Source organism: Caenorhabditis remanei, chromosome IV (genome assembly GCF_010183535.1).
Source record: "Caenorhabditis remanei strain PX506 chromosome IV, whole genome shotgun sequence".
Lineage (NCBI taxonomy): Eukaryota > Metazoa > Nematoda > Chromadorea > Rhabditida > Rhabditidae > Caenorhabditis > Caenorhabditis remanei.
In genome coordinates this window covers 11885517-11900860 of record NC_071331.1, presented here as the reverse complement: position 1 = coordinate 11900860, position 15344 = coordinate 11885517, and the positions used below count along the sequence as shown (strand labels likewise).

The window sequence follows — 15344 nt, the reverse complement described above, 5'->3', positions numbered from 1 at the left end:
TTTCTCTGATCTCTCCTCCCTCCTCTTTGTACACACAAAGAGCCCGCCCTCCTTCCACTTGAGCCCTGAAAAAAAAAACATAGAGAAAAGATGAATAAGAGACTTTGAGACACTACTGGCATTCATACCATTCGATTTCTCATTCCAAAATGGTTTACGGTGAATTCGTGCATATTCTTGACTACTATTTCCGTCAACTACGTGAATATTCTCGTCAGGCACAACTCGAAAGACAAGGAGATCCTGAACGACGGCGAAGTAGTTGGTCACCGAAACATTGGTTCGGAGTAAAAAACGGAATAAATCCAGATGATATTCTAAAACTTCCGATACATTTTGATGATCTCCCTCTTTCTCCGTCCTCTTCCCATCCCGCTAATATTCATTCCCAGCACCATCAACATCATAATTATCCCGATACTACTCTCTCCTCATCATCCGCTCCATCTACTTCTAATTATTTGAGCACATCACAATATTCGGATCATCGAAGATCTCTGTATAAAGTTGACGTTGAGAAGTACTGGGAGCAATTGCTCCTTCATAAACTTCTTCCGTCACCGACGGACCGTAATATGCTAACAAAGTCAATAGTGAGTAGTAGTGGAGATTCTGGAATTTACGACGACGGAAGTGGCGGTATTATGCCGTATATAGATGAAGATGATGATCTGACGCCAATTATTGTGGCGAGGCCCCCAATTGGTAGTGGTTACTCGAATGGAAGAAATGGATGGCATCGATCGCCACGACAGTATATAACTAATTGGTGGAGTAAGTTGACTTTGAAAAATGCAAATTCTCGAAATTCTTGGTGAGAAACAAAAAGTCAGCCCGGGTGTCCTTCCTGTTTTATTACACACTATAAAACACTTTCTCGTCTTTTCGTGTGCTCCTCGTTATTCCTTTGAAATTTAAACTTTTTCTAGCAAAACCCGGGGATACACACACAACAGAATGCTAAAATAGGCGCCACCTCAATTTTTCACTCCAATTGTTTCCTGCTTACACTCACACCGGCGCTCTTTGCTTCCTTTTTCCCACAAAACGTATTTATGCGGGAAGCGAAGGGCTCGGAGCTAACAATGTTGGTCTCGAAACTTTTTTGAACTCTCGAGAATGAATAAGTTGATTAGAAGAAGAAATAGGAAATTTGGCTTCTGACTTTTGTTCTTTTTGAAGAGAGATGCATAGATCCATATTGTGTTGAGGAAGAATTGAAAATTCTTTCTGTTCTAGACATTTTGACATGGGGAGACGAGAATAAAAGAGAATCTTTCATCTTCTTGACACATCCAAAACAAGTTATTTATCCTCAATTTATGACCCAATTTTCAATTGAAAATGGGGTCTCCAATATCTTTTGTGGTCCCCCCTATCATCATTTCAGTTCTTCTATCAAAACAATGCTCTTTGAGCTTTTCTCCCGTACGACAAAAATAAAAAGAGAAACGGCAACTGGTGACAAGGTGTCATAAATTCTCTCCCTCCTTGATAACAGAATGTTTTTTTGTGTCTTTCTCGTTCAAATTCAGTGGAGAAAGCGAGAATGTTCTCGAATTTCGGAATGGCATTGTTGAAAAAGAAGAAGAAGAACATGTCATGAACAGATAGATTTTGAGGTGAAAATGACATGAGGAATCATTTGAGTGATTAGCGGTGGCGAAAAAAGGAATTGTACTCAAGCTGCCTTCCAGACTAATATAAATTTTAATTAGATGACCATTGGCATCCCACTGAAAAAGTTGTTAATCTTTGAGGCGTAATTAATCTTTTAATTTATTGTTTTCGAACGTTTTTTGATAGAATAAATTAGGGAAAACGAGAAAAAAAGAAACGAAAACATTTATGTCTGCCTCCCTCGATGCAAAGAGCAAAACGATTTTTCATAAAAATCATAGGCCAGAAATCTCGGGGGAGTTCCCTCCATTTAAAAAGTGTGAATTCCTCAATGTGATAAATGAGTTTTCTCACTAGTACAAGTGTTTCATGGCGAGAAAAGACTCGAACACATTGAAATAAATATATTCAGGCGATACACTCATCAAGAAGCTTCATGTTCTGGTCAACAACACAATTGAATTATTATGGAGGATATTGGAAGTTCATATTTCCAAAATTGTGTTTATTGTTATCGCATCCCTGCTCGCCGCCAACGTGAGATTAGCCGTAGGAATACTTTAACTGTAGTTTGATTTCAGATGGATGCTATTTTCATTCCACTCGTTATTCTTCTATCACTGGCAGTATGTCTACCATCGGCTGCCGACGGAATCTTCTCATTATTCATGTGTGCCTATCTGTTCATAATTGCACTTACGAAGATGGTTTACCAACTTGATGTCATCCCAGAACTGTCTGGTATCGACCGAGGAGTCGGCGCTGAAAACTGTACATTCAGCAATATTTCAATGGCCGACTGGTTTGGATTGAAGAAAGAACAGCACAGTGAACCGATTTATATGATTTTCGGAGTGATTGGCTCAATCGTTGCTTTGGCATTCCAATCGATTGTAATGTATCGTCAAAAACATCATCGATCTGCTCTTGGACTTCCAGAAGCATTACGAGGAAAAGTTTTCCCTGATTTCTATCCAGCACAATACGATCGGTCTCTGAAACACGCAATTCAATTTTTCATCGATTATGGATTCTATAAATTCGGGTTTGAAATTACTCTTATCGTAATGGGAGTTGATATCTGGCTTCGAATGGATGCTCTCGCTGCAATTCAATGTGTTTGGCTACTGTTATTCGCTTTGAACAAAAGGTTTGTTGTTGCATTTTTCTTTGGTTCATCATAAACCCATTACAATTTCAAAGAGAAAACAAAGAAACTTCCGGTTAGCATAGCCCATAAATTCAAAGAAATATGCTTGTTTTCCTAGAAACTTGATTTATGTGTTATTCTTACTGTCTTTTTAGTCGCTGTTCTTTAAAAAGATCTTTAAAACTCGGGGATTTGTATTTTGCATCAATGAGAATATTTCAGACTGTTCAACCGCCGACTATGGGTGTTCTACGTGATTTACATGTCAATTATATTCCCTCTGGAATTCATTATGTATGTTGGACTGCCGCCTGACAGTTGTATCGGTGAGTTGAGTCTGTATAAGCTATTTGAAACAATTGAATTTCTGTGATTTGAATTAAATATTTCAGAATATCCATGGTCTGAATGGCTGTCGTCGTATTCACCAGATGTCAATTACAACCTCGGTATGCTTCTCAATTTACCCACATATGGTAGAAAATGGAAAAAGGTGTACTTCTTGTGCGACTTCTTTGTGCTGTTATTAGCGTCTTGTCAACTTGCTGTATTCCGACGAGAAGGCGAAGATAATGATTCGATTTACAAAGATGGCCAATATATTATCAAACACGAAAACCCTCATCACGATTTCATAGACTCGAAAAAGAGTTACGTGGATTACTTCAAATCATTCGTATTCCATTACGGCCATTGGATTACTTTAATGGCTACTTTGGGCGCTGGAATCGCAGGAACGTCTCTGTTTGCTCTCGGATACATTATATTCACATTGACGATGCTCTGGTCTGGAAACAATTTGTATGTGATGAATGCTAGGTTAAGATCATTCGAGCACACATTGAAGAGATGGAATATTCTGTTGAGTTACACTTTGCTCTCGATTACAATGAAAGTTTGCATTCAGGTGAATGAAAATTAAAATCAGAAATTTAACGAAATCTCATCATTTTCAGTTATTCGGATGTGTATTCCTTTCATGGTTTGACAAGACTGGAACAGCTGGAAAAGTACTCTGCATCACCCGTCAACTTTTCAGTATCATATGTGTTAATGATCAGTGTCATGACCTTGTGGATCTCGATTCATTCAATAAATCATGCATGGTTGATAAGAAAGAAGCACAAATCGGATTCGATATTGTTGCGTTGGGATTCATTATCTTCCAAATACGAATTCTGCATTCTTGGTAAGGATTTTACCAGTTTGAGTATTGTAATATATCTCATTTTAGGTACTTCCAACACTGTATGGTCGAGTATCGAAGTGAAGTGATTCTAGCAAATAGGTGAGTATTTTGAGCTTCTAGAACTTGTATTCGTGTATTTCGTCTCTTTCTTGGACCACTTCTTGTAAACTTGTATTTCTAACCGAAAGTTCTTTGAATGTTGTTATAGTGATGGTAATGGATTGTCGAGGTGAGTACAGTGTGGAAGAGTTCTATCCTTCCCTTCCGAATCAAAGAATCCAATACTTTCTCTGTTTCTATCCCCCCGGTTTTCCTATAAACTTTGAAACTTTCGGTTTGTGTGCGTGTTTTTGGGGCATCTTTTAGAAATTTCTAGTTCACAGTCTGGAACTAATATGAAATCTCATCTAATTTTCTGGGATGTTTCCTATTTCTCTTTAAGAGTTAACCTTTCGATTTCAGAGGAGCCGTTCTCAAGAATCAGCTGATCGAAAAAGAGATGAAAGAACAAAACGAACAACAGAAGGCAAAGTTCAATGATATCAGAAGAAGGACGGAAGCGATTCGAGATAGGTGAGACAACTATTTTTGAAATATCTCTAAGTAATTTTATTTAGATATCAAAAGCAAATCGAACGTGGATCCGTTGAAAGAGATTTCGAGCCGAAAACTTATGGACAAGGTGAGTTGATTTGACAAGGGAATCGGTGTAGCATCTAAACTGAAATTTCTAGATTTATTTATTTTTTGTGTACGTGAATGATAGATCACATATGTAGTTTTTGGTGGTTGGGGTATTCATAGTTTAGTGTATTTATTTGATGTTGTGTAGTCCTTTCAGCTTCTTTTTCATTTCTTTTTCTACTTCTACTCTTATCATCATTAGTCCAAACTTACCAATTTTTGTCTGTCTTTTCTTCTCATCATGTCAGCAACATCTCTAATTTCTTTTCTCATTTTGGGGAGCTTTTCTTTCTTATTGTTCTCATCAACAGAGTGTATGCGTATCGACGAGGATGACCCATTTCCTTACTATGATTTGCGTATATCGTCGCAAGAAACTGAAAATGAGTCGGGTTGGTTTTTAATTAACGAAACGGAACACGCTTCTCTGTTTTCTGTTTTCAATCCCTCAATTCAACGCGAGTTTCAACTGCTTTCTTGGCTGATTTCCCTTTCCCTTTGTCTCAATAAATCTCATTTTTAAAAACGATACATTACCCTCTTGTCTTTTGTTGAGTTGTTTCCATAACTTTTTTCTCGCTTTCTCTCATCTTTTAAGTTCTCTTTCATTTATTTCTTTTTCAGTTTCACAACCAACAACTTTCTTAAAACTAAACCAACAAATACTCACACATATCAAGTAGTGATAACTCGAGTTTGGTTCAGTTTTTCGTTTACCAACACTTAAAAAACCAACTAATCACTGAACACCTTATTCTGAAAGTTACGAGCATGATCAGAAACCTCTCCTTTTTCTCAAAATCCATTATTTAATATTTTCAGCCAAACGAGCCGGTGACTACTACATGTTCAAGTATGACCCGGAGAATGATGATCTTGTCGAACCAGTGGATAGCTTCGTGCCAGAAATGGATCCAAAGGCTACCGCCTATGATCGACTCGATCCTGGACAGGTTGGTTATTGTTTTAAAGAGGAACCCATTATTACATGTTTTGTCTTCTAGATAATGTACGCTGCCACTGCTCACGACCTCGACCTCGCCAAAACCGTGCAACAAGTCAAGAAAGGAGACTCAATCAAGGATGCAGATGATCGCGCACTCACCGCGGTTTCTGAACCAGAGATGCGTAAAAAGGGAGGAACGGAAGCGACAGACGGCGATAAACAAGAGGATGAAGAGAATAAGGACTCAAAGGTTGAATCAACTGCCAAATTTGTACAGAAGATGATAGCGTCGGCATTGGATTTATTCAGTGTGACATTGAACAAGTTGTGCCGTGAACACCGATACGTTGGATTCGTTTTAAGCAAGGAGAAACAGAAATTGAAAGCCGGACATTCAGAATCTCTTTCGAATACATCAAGAAAACTGACTGAAATACGAACGGACGTTGATCTTCCAAGTCTTCAACTCGTACACTCGGAAAATGACGTGGAAAAGATGGAGACTGCAGTTAGTGTTGATTGGCAACAGAAATCATCGGCCACCCGTCTTCTGAATGCTGTTGTCAATTGTATTGGAGCTCACACTGACATTCTCTGCTACTTCTTCGCAATTATGACTCAAGTAGATACTGGAGGTCTTCTGACTATTCCACTCCCATTGATGTCTCTATTCTGGGGAAATCTATCGAATCCACGACCATCGAAATTCTTCTGGGTCACGATGATCACCTATACTGAGTTTGTGATTGTTGCCAAATTCATCTGTCAGTTTGCCTTCATGCCATACAATCAGAATGCATATCTTACGGAAAACGAAGTGAATCCAATGTCCCTTGATAAACTCTTCGGAGTTCAAAAGAAGAACTCGTTCGCATTCTATGACATCCTTCTGCTCTTCTCACTCTTCTTCCATCGTTATATGCTTAGAAAGTTAGGGTTATGGAAGGATGCCAATTTGACTGAAACATTCAAGGTAACCATTTTTAAGGGAGAGCTCTTATCCATAAAAATTATATTATTACAGGACGAAACAACAGAGTCTCGATCACCTGCCGGATCCGATGCTGGAACACCGAAGAAGAAGAAACAAGAGCCAAAGGTTGTAGTGACACAATCTGATCCATTGGAAGGAACAAGTGGAGGAGAGAGTGAGTCACAGTGTTAAAACGTGTGACTGTCACACGTTTTAAGGAAACTGTTATCCATTGTAATTTCTTTCAGTCGTAATACCATCCGATACAAATGCCGTTGATGTCGTTGAAGACGTTGATGAAACAATTGAAGCTCCACCAGAGAAACCAAGTGGACCTATTGGAAGATTTATTCATCAGTTGTTCCACCCGAAATTCCGTTACATTCGTGATTTGTACCCAATAATGTTTGGAATTGATGTCATCTGCTTCCTTATCATGACTATTGGATACTCTTCATTTGGAGAAGGAGGATCTGGAAATGTTCTTGATGACGTCAAAGCATCTCGTATTCCAGTCACATTGGTTGTTATGCTCGTCGGAATGACTCTCGCTATTATTGTGGATCGTGCTTTATATCTCAGAAAGTCAGTTGTTGGAAAATTGGTCTATCAATTCTTCATGATCGCTTTCCTCCACATTTGGATCTTCTTGGTTCTTCCCAATATGACTCGACGTGCTGCAGTAGTGAATGGAGTTGCAAAGGCTCTCTATGTCATCAAATCATGTTACTTCCTCGTATCGGCTTGGCAAATTCGTAACGGTTATCCAGAGTTATGTATCGGAAACTTGCTGACACACTCATACGGAATGACCAATATGATTGCATTCAAAGTTTTCATGAACATTCCATTCTTGTTCGAACTCCGAACTGCTATTGATTGGACATGGACAGACACTTCAATGCCACTTTTCGATTTCTTCAACATGGAGAACTTCTATGCTCACATCTTCAATATCAAATGTGCCCGACAATTCGAAGCGGCATATCCAGCACCACGTGGAATCGCAAAAGGAAAACTGGTCAAATATATGATGGGATTCCCAATTATCATTGGTGTCGTCATCTTTATATTCTCTCCACTTCTTCTTTGGTCACTTCTCAATCAAATCGGAACTATCAGTATGCCGGAGAAGGTCAATTTGAAGATCTCCATCGAAGGATATCCGCCACTTTATGAGATGGAAGCACAAGGAAGAAACCATGATAATAAGGAACTCTCACTGATAACCCCTGATCAACTCGGTGTTCTGAATACTGCATTAACGGAATTGTACACAACAAGAGACTCAACGTCAGTTTTAAGATCAAGAATGTCGGTTTCATATTTGAAAGGATACACTTATGAGGATATTTTGATTGTGAGATTCCGTCCAGAATCTGAAATCTATTGGCCAATTTCACAAGACTCACGAGATGCAATGATGTGAGTTCAAAGCTTTCTATTCTTTCAATTTTCAAAATAATATATTTATTTTCAGTGACAAATTGAATTCTAACATCACATCTGTCAATTTCGAAGTGACACTCGAGTTCACTCGTCCTTACGATCCAAACGAGAATGCTGCTCTGAAACATTCGAAATCTTGGCTAGTTCCGATCCCACAAGATGCGAAAGTGCGTGGAGATATCAGAGAAGCTCTTCGTGGAAGTTCTGGTCATCCGATCTTGATTCCCAACTCCATTCCAGCTTTCATTCAAGTTCCAAATGCAGGAGAACTTTCACTTCCATCTTCAATTGGAACATCAATCACTCAAGACACGACTCCACAAATCAATACAACTGGAATGACGAATACTCAAATCTCTCAAGCGTGGTTCGACTCGTTGACACTTCAATTGGAACAAGGAAACGGAGCAAACGAGAAGATGTGGATTGCCACTTCAGAGCATCCAGGAAATCCAAATGAGAAAGTGTGGATTCCGACTGAAAACACAACATACTCGCATAGACCGTACCTTCAAGTTGTTGGATTCATTGATAGAGCTTTCCCATCGATTCTCGCGAAAGTATTCAAAGGAGGAGTCATTGCAGTCTATCTCTCAGTCATTCTAGTCGTCGGAAGAGGTCTCGTTCGTGGAATATTCACGACGTCTCCAAGTACGGTGATGTTCACTGAATTGCCGAATGCTGATCATCTTCTCAAGATTTGTCTCGACATTTATCTTGTACGAGAAGCCAAGGATTTCATGTTAGAACAGGTAATTGATTTTCTAAAAAAAAAACTTCAACTGATTATTCTCAATTTCCAGGATCTGTTCGCCAAACTGATATTCTTGTTCCGTTCGCCTGCGACACTCATCGAATGGACGCGAATGAGCAAGAAGAAGCAAGAATAAGCTGGAGTTTTACGTTGCAACATTTTTGTAAAACGAACCGATTTTTAATTATTTTTTTTCCCAATTTTATCTTTTTCCTTTTCTTCTCACACCGAAAAACCAAAAATTCGAAAGTATTATTTTCCTTTTCTTTCTCTCTCTGGTATTTTACGAGTTGCTTTCCTTTTCCCCCACTCATTGGTCACATCGTTCCATTTTTTCGGATGTTTTTAAAAGTATATATTATTTCGATGTATTGTTAGATTTCCCTCCCATCCCCTGCTCTCTACTGTTCGGGTTCCGTTTTCATTTCCATTTTGTGTTTTTCTTTTCTCTTTTTCGTTTCTTGTTAACTTTTCAGCATTCTGTATGTGACGAAAATAATAAATGGTTGACTTTTTATCAACTGTTTATTTGTTAGTAATTTTTGGTTTCAGATTCAAACTTAAATCAAAAGCTGAAATGTGATTTATGTCCAACAATTTTCATGTTAGTATTCAAACAAGTCGTTATTTTTTTAAGCTTTTTAAATACAAAACATGAAACGTGTGACTGTAAGTTGAGGTGATTTTCCCATGTGATTCTATGTTCCATTTTTTGCAATACTTTCAAAAAATAGTGCATCTGCACCCGAATAATTGTCCGGGAACGGTTGGGAATAGAAAATGTTTTTAAGCAATAGAATATATTTTATTGTGGAATATTGTATACTTTATAAATACAACTGACTGTCGTTTTAAATACATTTATTATTTATTTGATGGATGTGGTAGAAGTGGGAACACATATCTCTACAATGTCATCTGGAAGATTATCAACATTTTCTTGCATTTTAGTTTTCAACGAAATTGGAGACCTTCAACTTCTATGAGATCAATTTAAGAAAGGAATGAGCGAGGACTTCATTCATATTGGATGTAGCGAAGAAGAGGCTGAAGCTTTGGCTTACGATCAAATCAAAGAAAAAATGGCCAGGTATTCTGAAAATACATGTATTCTGAAAAGAAACTAAAATTCTCTTTTTCAGATTCAGCAAATCAATTGAATCATTCATCTCTCCTCCAACCTATATCATCAACTCTCCATTCACTCCTCAGATGGATTTTGACGAAATCGGAGAGGAAGGAGCCCGTCTATATGAGACATTGACTTTGGAGCAGAAGAATGCGTGCGATGATAGTTTGGCGGCTCTCGACGACCCCTCCCTTCCCCGTTTGTTCTATTTAGATGGATGTGGTGGAAGTGGGAAGACGTATCTGTACAACGTCATCTGAAAGATTCTGATGGGAAAGAGAATAAAGATGTCATGCAGTGCCTGGACTGGAATAGCATCCACTCTCCTTCCAGATGGTCGCACAATTTGCTTCAATCTACAAAATGAACATCAATAAGGATTGTCGTGCAAATCTTCTGAAGTTAAACAGCAAAGAAGCGGCTGCTCTTCGTGAAACTTCAGTTTTCGTTGCAACGAAGCGAGATATTCAAAGATGCTGTGGAGACAATGGACCAAGTATTGAAAGATGTGATGGAGAATGATCTTTCATTTGGAGGAAAAATCTTCATCCTGGGCGGAGACTTTCGACAAGTTCTCCCAGTCGTCAGAAGAGGATCCAGGTCCGATCAAGTGTACGGATGCCTCAAAATGAGCCTGCTTTGGAGTCAATTCAAGCTTATTCAACTCACTGCCTATATGCGTGATATGCGTGTCACAAGTGGAGACATGTCTGTCGACAGAGAATGGATTGAGTTCCTTCTTCGAGTTGGTGACGGCTTCGCCAACGACTTCACGAATCGTATTCAATTGGATCCAAATGTCTATACAAATGGAGATCTGATCGAAGAAGTTTTTGGCTCGAAAATCGGCCAGTTTATAGATTTATCAGAACCTGCAATCTTAGCACCGAAAAACGTGGATGTAGACAAAATGAACGAAGAAGTGCACAATCGAATGGGAGGATCAGAAAAAGTAAGATTACTGTAACAGGACTTTTTGGAATTTCATATTTCAGATATTACGTTCTTGCGGCGAAGTTGTGGACGACAGCAACATGAAGGTGGTCCCCACAGAGTTTCTCAACTCAATCAACACATCTTCCCTTCCAAAACATCGTCTCAAACTAAAAGTCGGATCGATTAGGTTCCTTCGAAATCTGGACGTAGCTTCTGTATTGTGCAATGGCACTCGGCTGACGGTTCTGGAAATGGTGAGAAAGATGCTGGAAGTCTTATCGGGAGAACAGTTTAAATTGCTAGAATAGACTGTTACGACGACAATAACTTGGCATACAATCTCCGACGTACCCAGTTTCCAGTCCGTTTGGAATTTGCTCTCTCCATCAACAAGTCACAGGGAAAATATCCTTCTCTTTGTCTTCATAGAACAAGTGATGAAGCAGGGCTCGGATAAAGTTGAAAACGCAAAAAGGCTTTGCGACTTCACGATCGTTTAACCGAAAGCGGATTCTTTGAAGTCTATGCCGAGTTTAGCGACTTTCAAAGACTAAAACATTCTAAAGTTGCTGCTTGGGCAGATGGAGACGTGGGATTGATTCGTAGCGCGACGAAGAAGTTCTTCCTTGAACTTCATGATATTAGAAGAGGAGAACAAGATTCCGCATTTATCTGCTTTTTCGAAACACGAGACGCAGATTTAGGAGGAAGTCCTACGAGCACACTTGCGTTTGTCAAAACTCACGGAGAAGCAGACGTTCTGAAGTACAACGTGAAGTATGTTTTCCACTCATTCATTCAAGATCCATTTCTGTTTAGATGCAGCCATTATGGCCCAAAAGGAACGAGCTCTGGTCAGGTCCCGGACGTCACCGAGTTCTACATTTACAAATTATTGTATCTAATTGGTGTTGGCCCCAGAACTCATATTGTTCCTCCCGAAACGACTACTGGAAGCAAAACTAGCACGTAAGAATTTTACAGCTTCGCGTATAAAAATACATCTTTGCATATTTCAGGTATATTGCTACTCAATGGGACGACAGATTTGAGCTTCTCAAAGACGTTATTGGGAAGAATAAGCTTTGCGAAGATGTTGCTGTTCAACTAGTTATGCTCAGAGTGATTTTGTTTATTTCCGATTTGCATGAAGAGAACTGCGGTTTGTTTTAGTGTCTGAAAACTTAAATATATATATAATTGGTTTTAGGAAGGTGGAGAGGGACCACGAACGCAGCAATTGTTGATTTCGCCCCCACAAGCGATTTCGAGGTCTACGAGGATATCAGATTTGCACTGAGGACACGTTTTCCTGACCGATCGTGGAAGAAAGAATACGCAGCTGTGCGAAATAAACTCGACGAGAACTCCTGGTTGAAAATCGGAAAGGTTCATTTTGATCGGTGGGATCTCGTAAACAAGATCGAATTGGCTCGTGAAGAATTTGATCCAACTAAAGGATTCCTCAAACAGCTTGAAATCGGATTCAAAAAACGTCGAAGCCGGGAGAGTCCCACAGACCAACTCAACGAATACATCGACACATTGCGAAAGAATTTGATGCTTCTTCAATCTCTTTTAAATTCCCTTGATTAAAGAACCTCTGCATCCATCGTATTGTCTTTTCTGAGTCTTCTCCTCACGTGTATTTCTTCTTTTTCAACAAAATTATACAATACTCTACAATAAAAATCGATTCTTCAGGGTATGCATTCATCCTATGACGTCACCAACGAGATGGTAAAAATTCTCTATCGAAAACAACCGTTTCCGGACAATTATTCGGGTGGAGATGCACAATTTTTTGAAGGAATTGCGAAAAATTGAGATCATTGATTGATCTTTTGTTCAGACTATAAAAGTGCAGTATTCGGATGCATGAGTTTTCTTACTCACTTGGACCATCACAAAGAGTGGTTACAGAAGAAAGAAAAATAGAGAAAACAGAGAAAAGCAAAAGAAAAAACTATGGCAGAACAGAAGGAGGTAGCAGAGGTAGTATGAATCAAGAATTGAGAATAATCTATTTTGAATTTCAGGAAAACCGACTAGAAAACTCAAAAAAATTATAGCAGAGATGATTTCAAGGCCACGATTAAAAAAACAAAACTTTAAAAGGAAAAAGTGAAATTGGAAAAGTAGAAATCATCAAAAGATCAGAAATTGGATGAAGCGGAGAAGATGATTTTGTTGATAATTGTTACTTGTTGAAAATTAATAAATTTCAAACTTATAAATACGAATTGTAGAAGCGAGAACGATAAAAATCGGTGACAGACATCAAAAAGAAGTAGGAGCAAGAATCAGAAATGAAACGAAGGACAGAAGAAGATGGCATGGTGAGATATTTTTGATTTCAAATATTTCTTTACTAACGAAATTACAAAAAATTCCAGAAAGATATGCTCGCGGATTGTGTTCTCACCGAGGCACCGTCCATTCCATGAGTTTCACTGATCAATTCGGTACCGAGAAAATTTCTGAGATCTGACAACGGGAGCTCCAACGAACACGCTCTCAATCTGTCAAATCTGTTGCTAAACCTTCTCGGAGCCATCCGGCACCTACCACATCTTTGAGACCTTTTCGATTAAATTATAATACTAAACTTTATTCTGAAAAATACATGTGTATCTCATGATCCTCTAGCACTTCAAATGGGAATAGACTTGGTAGAGTCTTGGGCTTCTGATAACTCCTTACCTCTGGCCCACTCTAAGACTGCCCTTCTTCGTCTCGGACCTCGAAACTCTTCTCACCCGTACACTATTGGAGGTTCCCTCATTGATTCCGTTGATTCTGTTAGGGATTTAGGTTTATTAATAGAACCTAATCTCAAGTTCACTAGACACATTAATCGGGCTGTTGCTCTCGCCTTACTCCGTTCAAAACAACTACTGAAATCTTTCAAATCCAACTCTCCCCAATTTTATATCTTCCTATTCAAAACTTATGTACTCCCTCTAGTTGAATACTGCTCCGTCGTTTATTCGCCTCCCCCATCATCTAAACTAGCGAAACCACGTTCGGGAGGTCCATGACTGTATGACACAGGCTAGCAGGTTTAAGATATTCTGAGTTTGAGTTTCAACATAATCTCTGAGAAATTTCAACAGAATCTCTGAGAAATTTAATTTTTTAACTTTTGATGAAAGTCGTAGAAGCCGGGCACAATCCATAACTTTTTCTAGAACAGATTCGATCAAACAAAAAACGGCATCTGATTGAGCATGATTCATTTAGTATTCCTGCCAAGTTTCAGGTGCACAAGAGTTTCAAAGTTTCCAAATGCAGAAATAACGGCATTTTTTAGAATGCTCCACACACTTTAGGAGTGGCAGTTTTTACAAAGAAGTAATCGCTTCTGAAATCACGACATGTGCCAAGGAAATAATCTTCCATCTATATTTCTCCAGTTAGTTTACTCTTAATCGAAGACAGTTTTCACGTATACTTAAGATTAATACAAGAACTATTCAAAGATTGATACTGTACAATTGTTTTGTTATTTCCTGCATCGAAAGGAATGTCTAGACGTAAGAGTCATACTCTTCATACAATATAATGTTTTGTAAAACCGTTATATTAATGTTTTATAATACTGAATATTTTTTGAAACACTGTTGACTCGAATTCTAGTATAAAAGATGACTCGGAAACTCTTTCCAACCACCACTTCACCTCAAAATGAAGTTTCCAATCGTCTTCTTCCTCATCCTCCCAATCATTGCTACTTATGAATTGGATATCTATGAGCGTCTGCGTAATCTGACTTCTCCAGAATACCAGGATCAATTTCAGTTTATAATTGACGATTTGTCAGTTAGTGAAGAAGAAACTAATCGGAAATTGATAGAGTTGGCAACTAGTTTTGATCAACAGGTATTTAGATCTTCTTCCAAATTATTCAAAATTTTAGTTTTCCAGAATCTTTTTCGCCGAGAATTGGTTGCCAATAAAATACTCAGGAACATGTTGTATGCAGATTTTCTGTCTGCCACTCAAAGAATCAAGGAAGCAAAAAGACAAGCTCAAGCTATTTTAGCGAATAGAAACCGAACAGCTGAAGAACAATATCAAGCAGCTGTCAAACTAGACAAACATTTCCCAATGGTAAGAAAGAAAACTGGGAAGATGTCATTGATGATTCATTTTAACTTTTCAGGAGATGTCAGTTCTTCTTGATATTTGTAAAGGCATGGGATACAAAAACGCGAAAGAAGTCATTGCGAGTTCACTGAAAGATATTCCAAAGACGGTTCAATTGGCTAAAGATCTACAGAAATACGCTGATGAGGCACAAGAAAATGGATATGCGATTGCTCAGGCACTCAATGATTTGCCATTTGTGAGCAGAAAATCTCGGCTAGATGCTCGCAAAGATTTTCTGAATAACACTCCGAAGGCGATGGTCGTCCACGATTTTGTTGTGAGAGCGGTGATGGAGGGATTGAATTCTATTCTTATCAATGAATAGCAGTTTCAGTGAAATTTCAATTTATGTTGTTCTGTGT

At 38.6% G+C, this 15344-nt stretch overlaps 2 protein-coding genes across 2 annotated transcripts; both read left to right on the top strand.

Annotated features, from left to right (window-relative positions):
- Positions 1–149: 149 nt before the first annotated feature.
- GCK72_013416 (uncharacterized protein) lies at positions 150–8901 on the top strand (the record flags this gene model as incomplete). Its single annotated transcript, XM_053729837.1, has 15 exons — positions 150–774; positions 2033–2157; positions 2202–2770; positions 2993–3096; positions 3163–3677; positions 3727–3959; positions 4005–4058; positions 4422–4532; positions 4577–4641; positions 5466–5596; positions 5648–6562; positions 6614–6737; positions 6811–7987; positions 8043–8763; positions 8815–8901. The coding sequence occupies 15 exons, from the start codon at positions 150–152 to the stop codon at positions 8899–8901; spliced, it is 5556 nt and encodes a 1851-aa protein (XP_053584609.1).
- A 5616-nt stretch (positions 8902–14517) lies between these two features.
- Positions 14518–15307, top strand: GCK72_013415 (uncharacterized protein; the record flags this gene model as incomplete). Its single annotated transcript, XM_053729836.1, has 3 exons — positions 14518–14712; positions 14758–14943; positions 14996–15307. The coding sequence occupies 3 exons, from the start codon at positions 14518–14520 to the stop codon at positions 15305–15307; spliced, it is 693 nt and encodes a 230-aa protein (XP_053584608.1).
- Between the last annotated feature and the right edge of the window lie 37 nt (positions 15308–15344).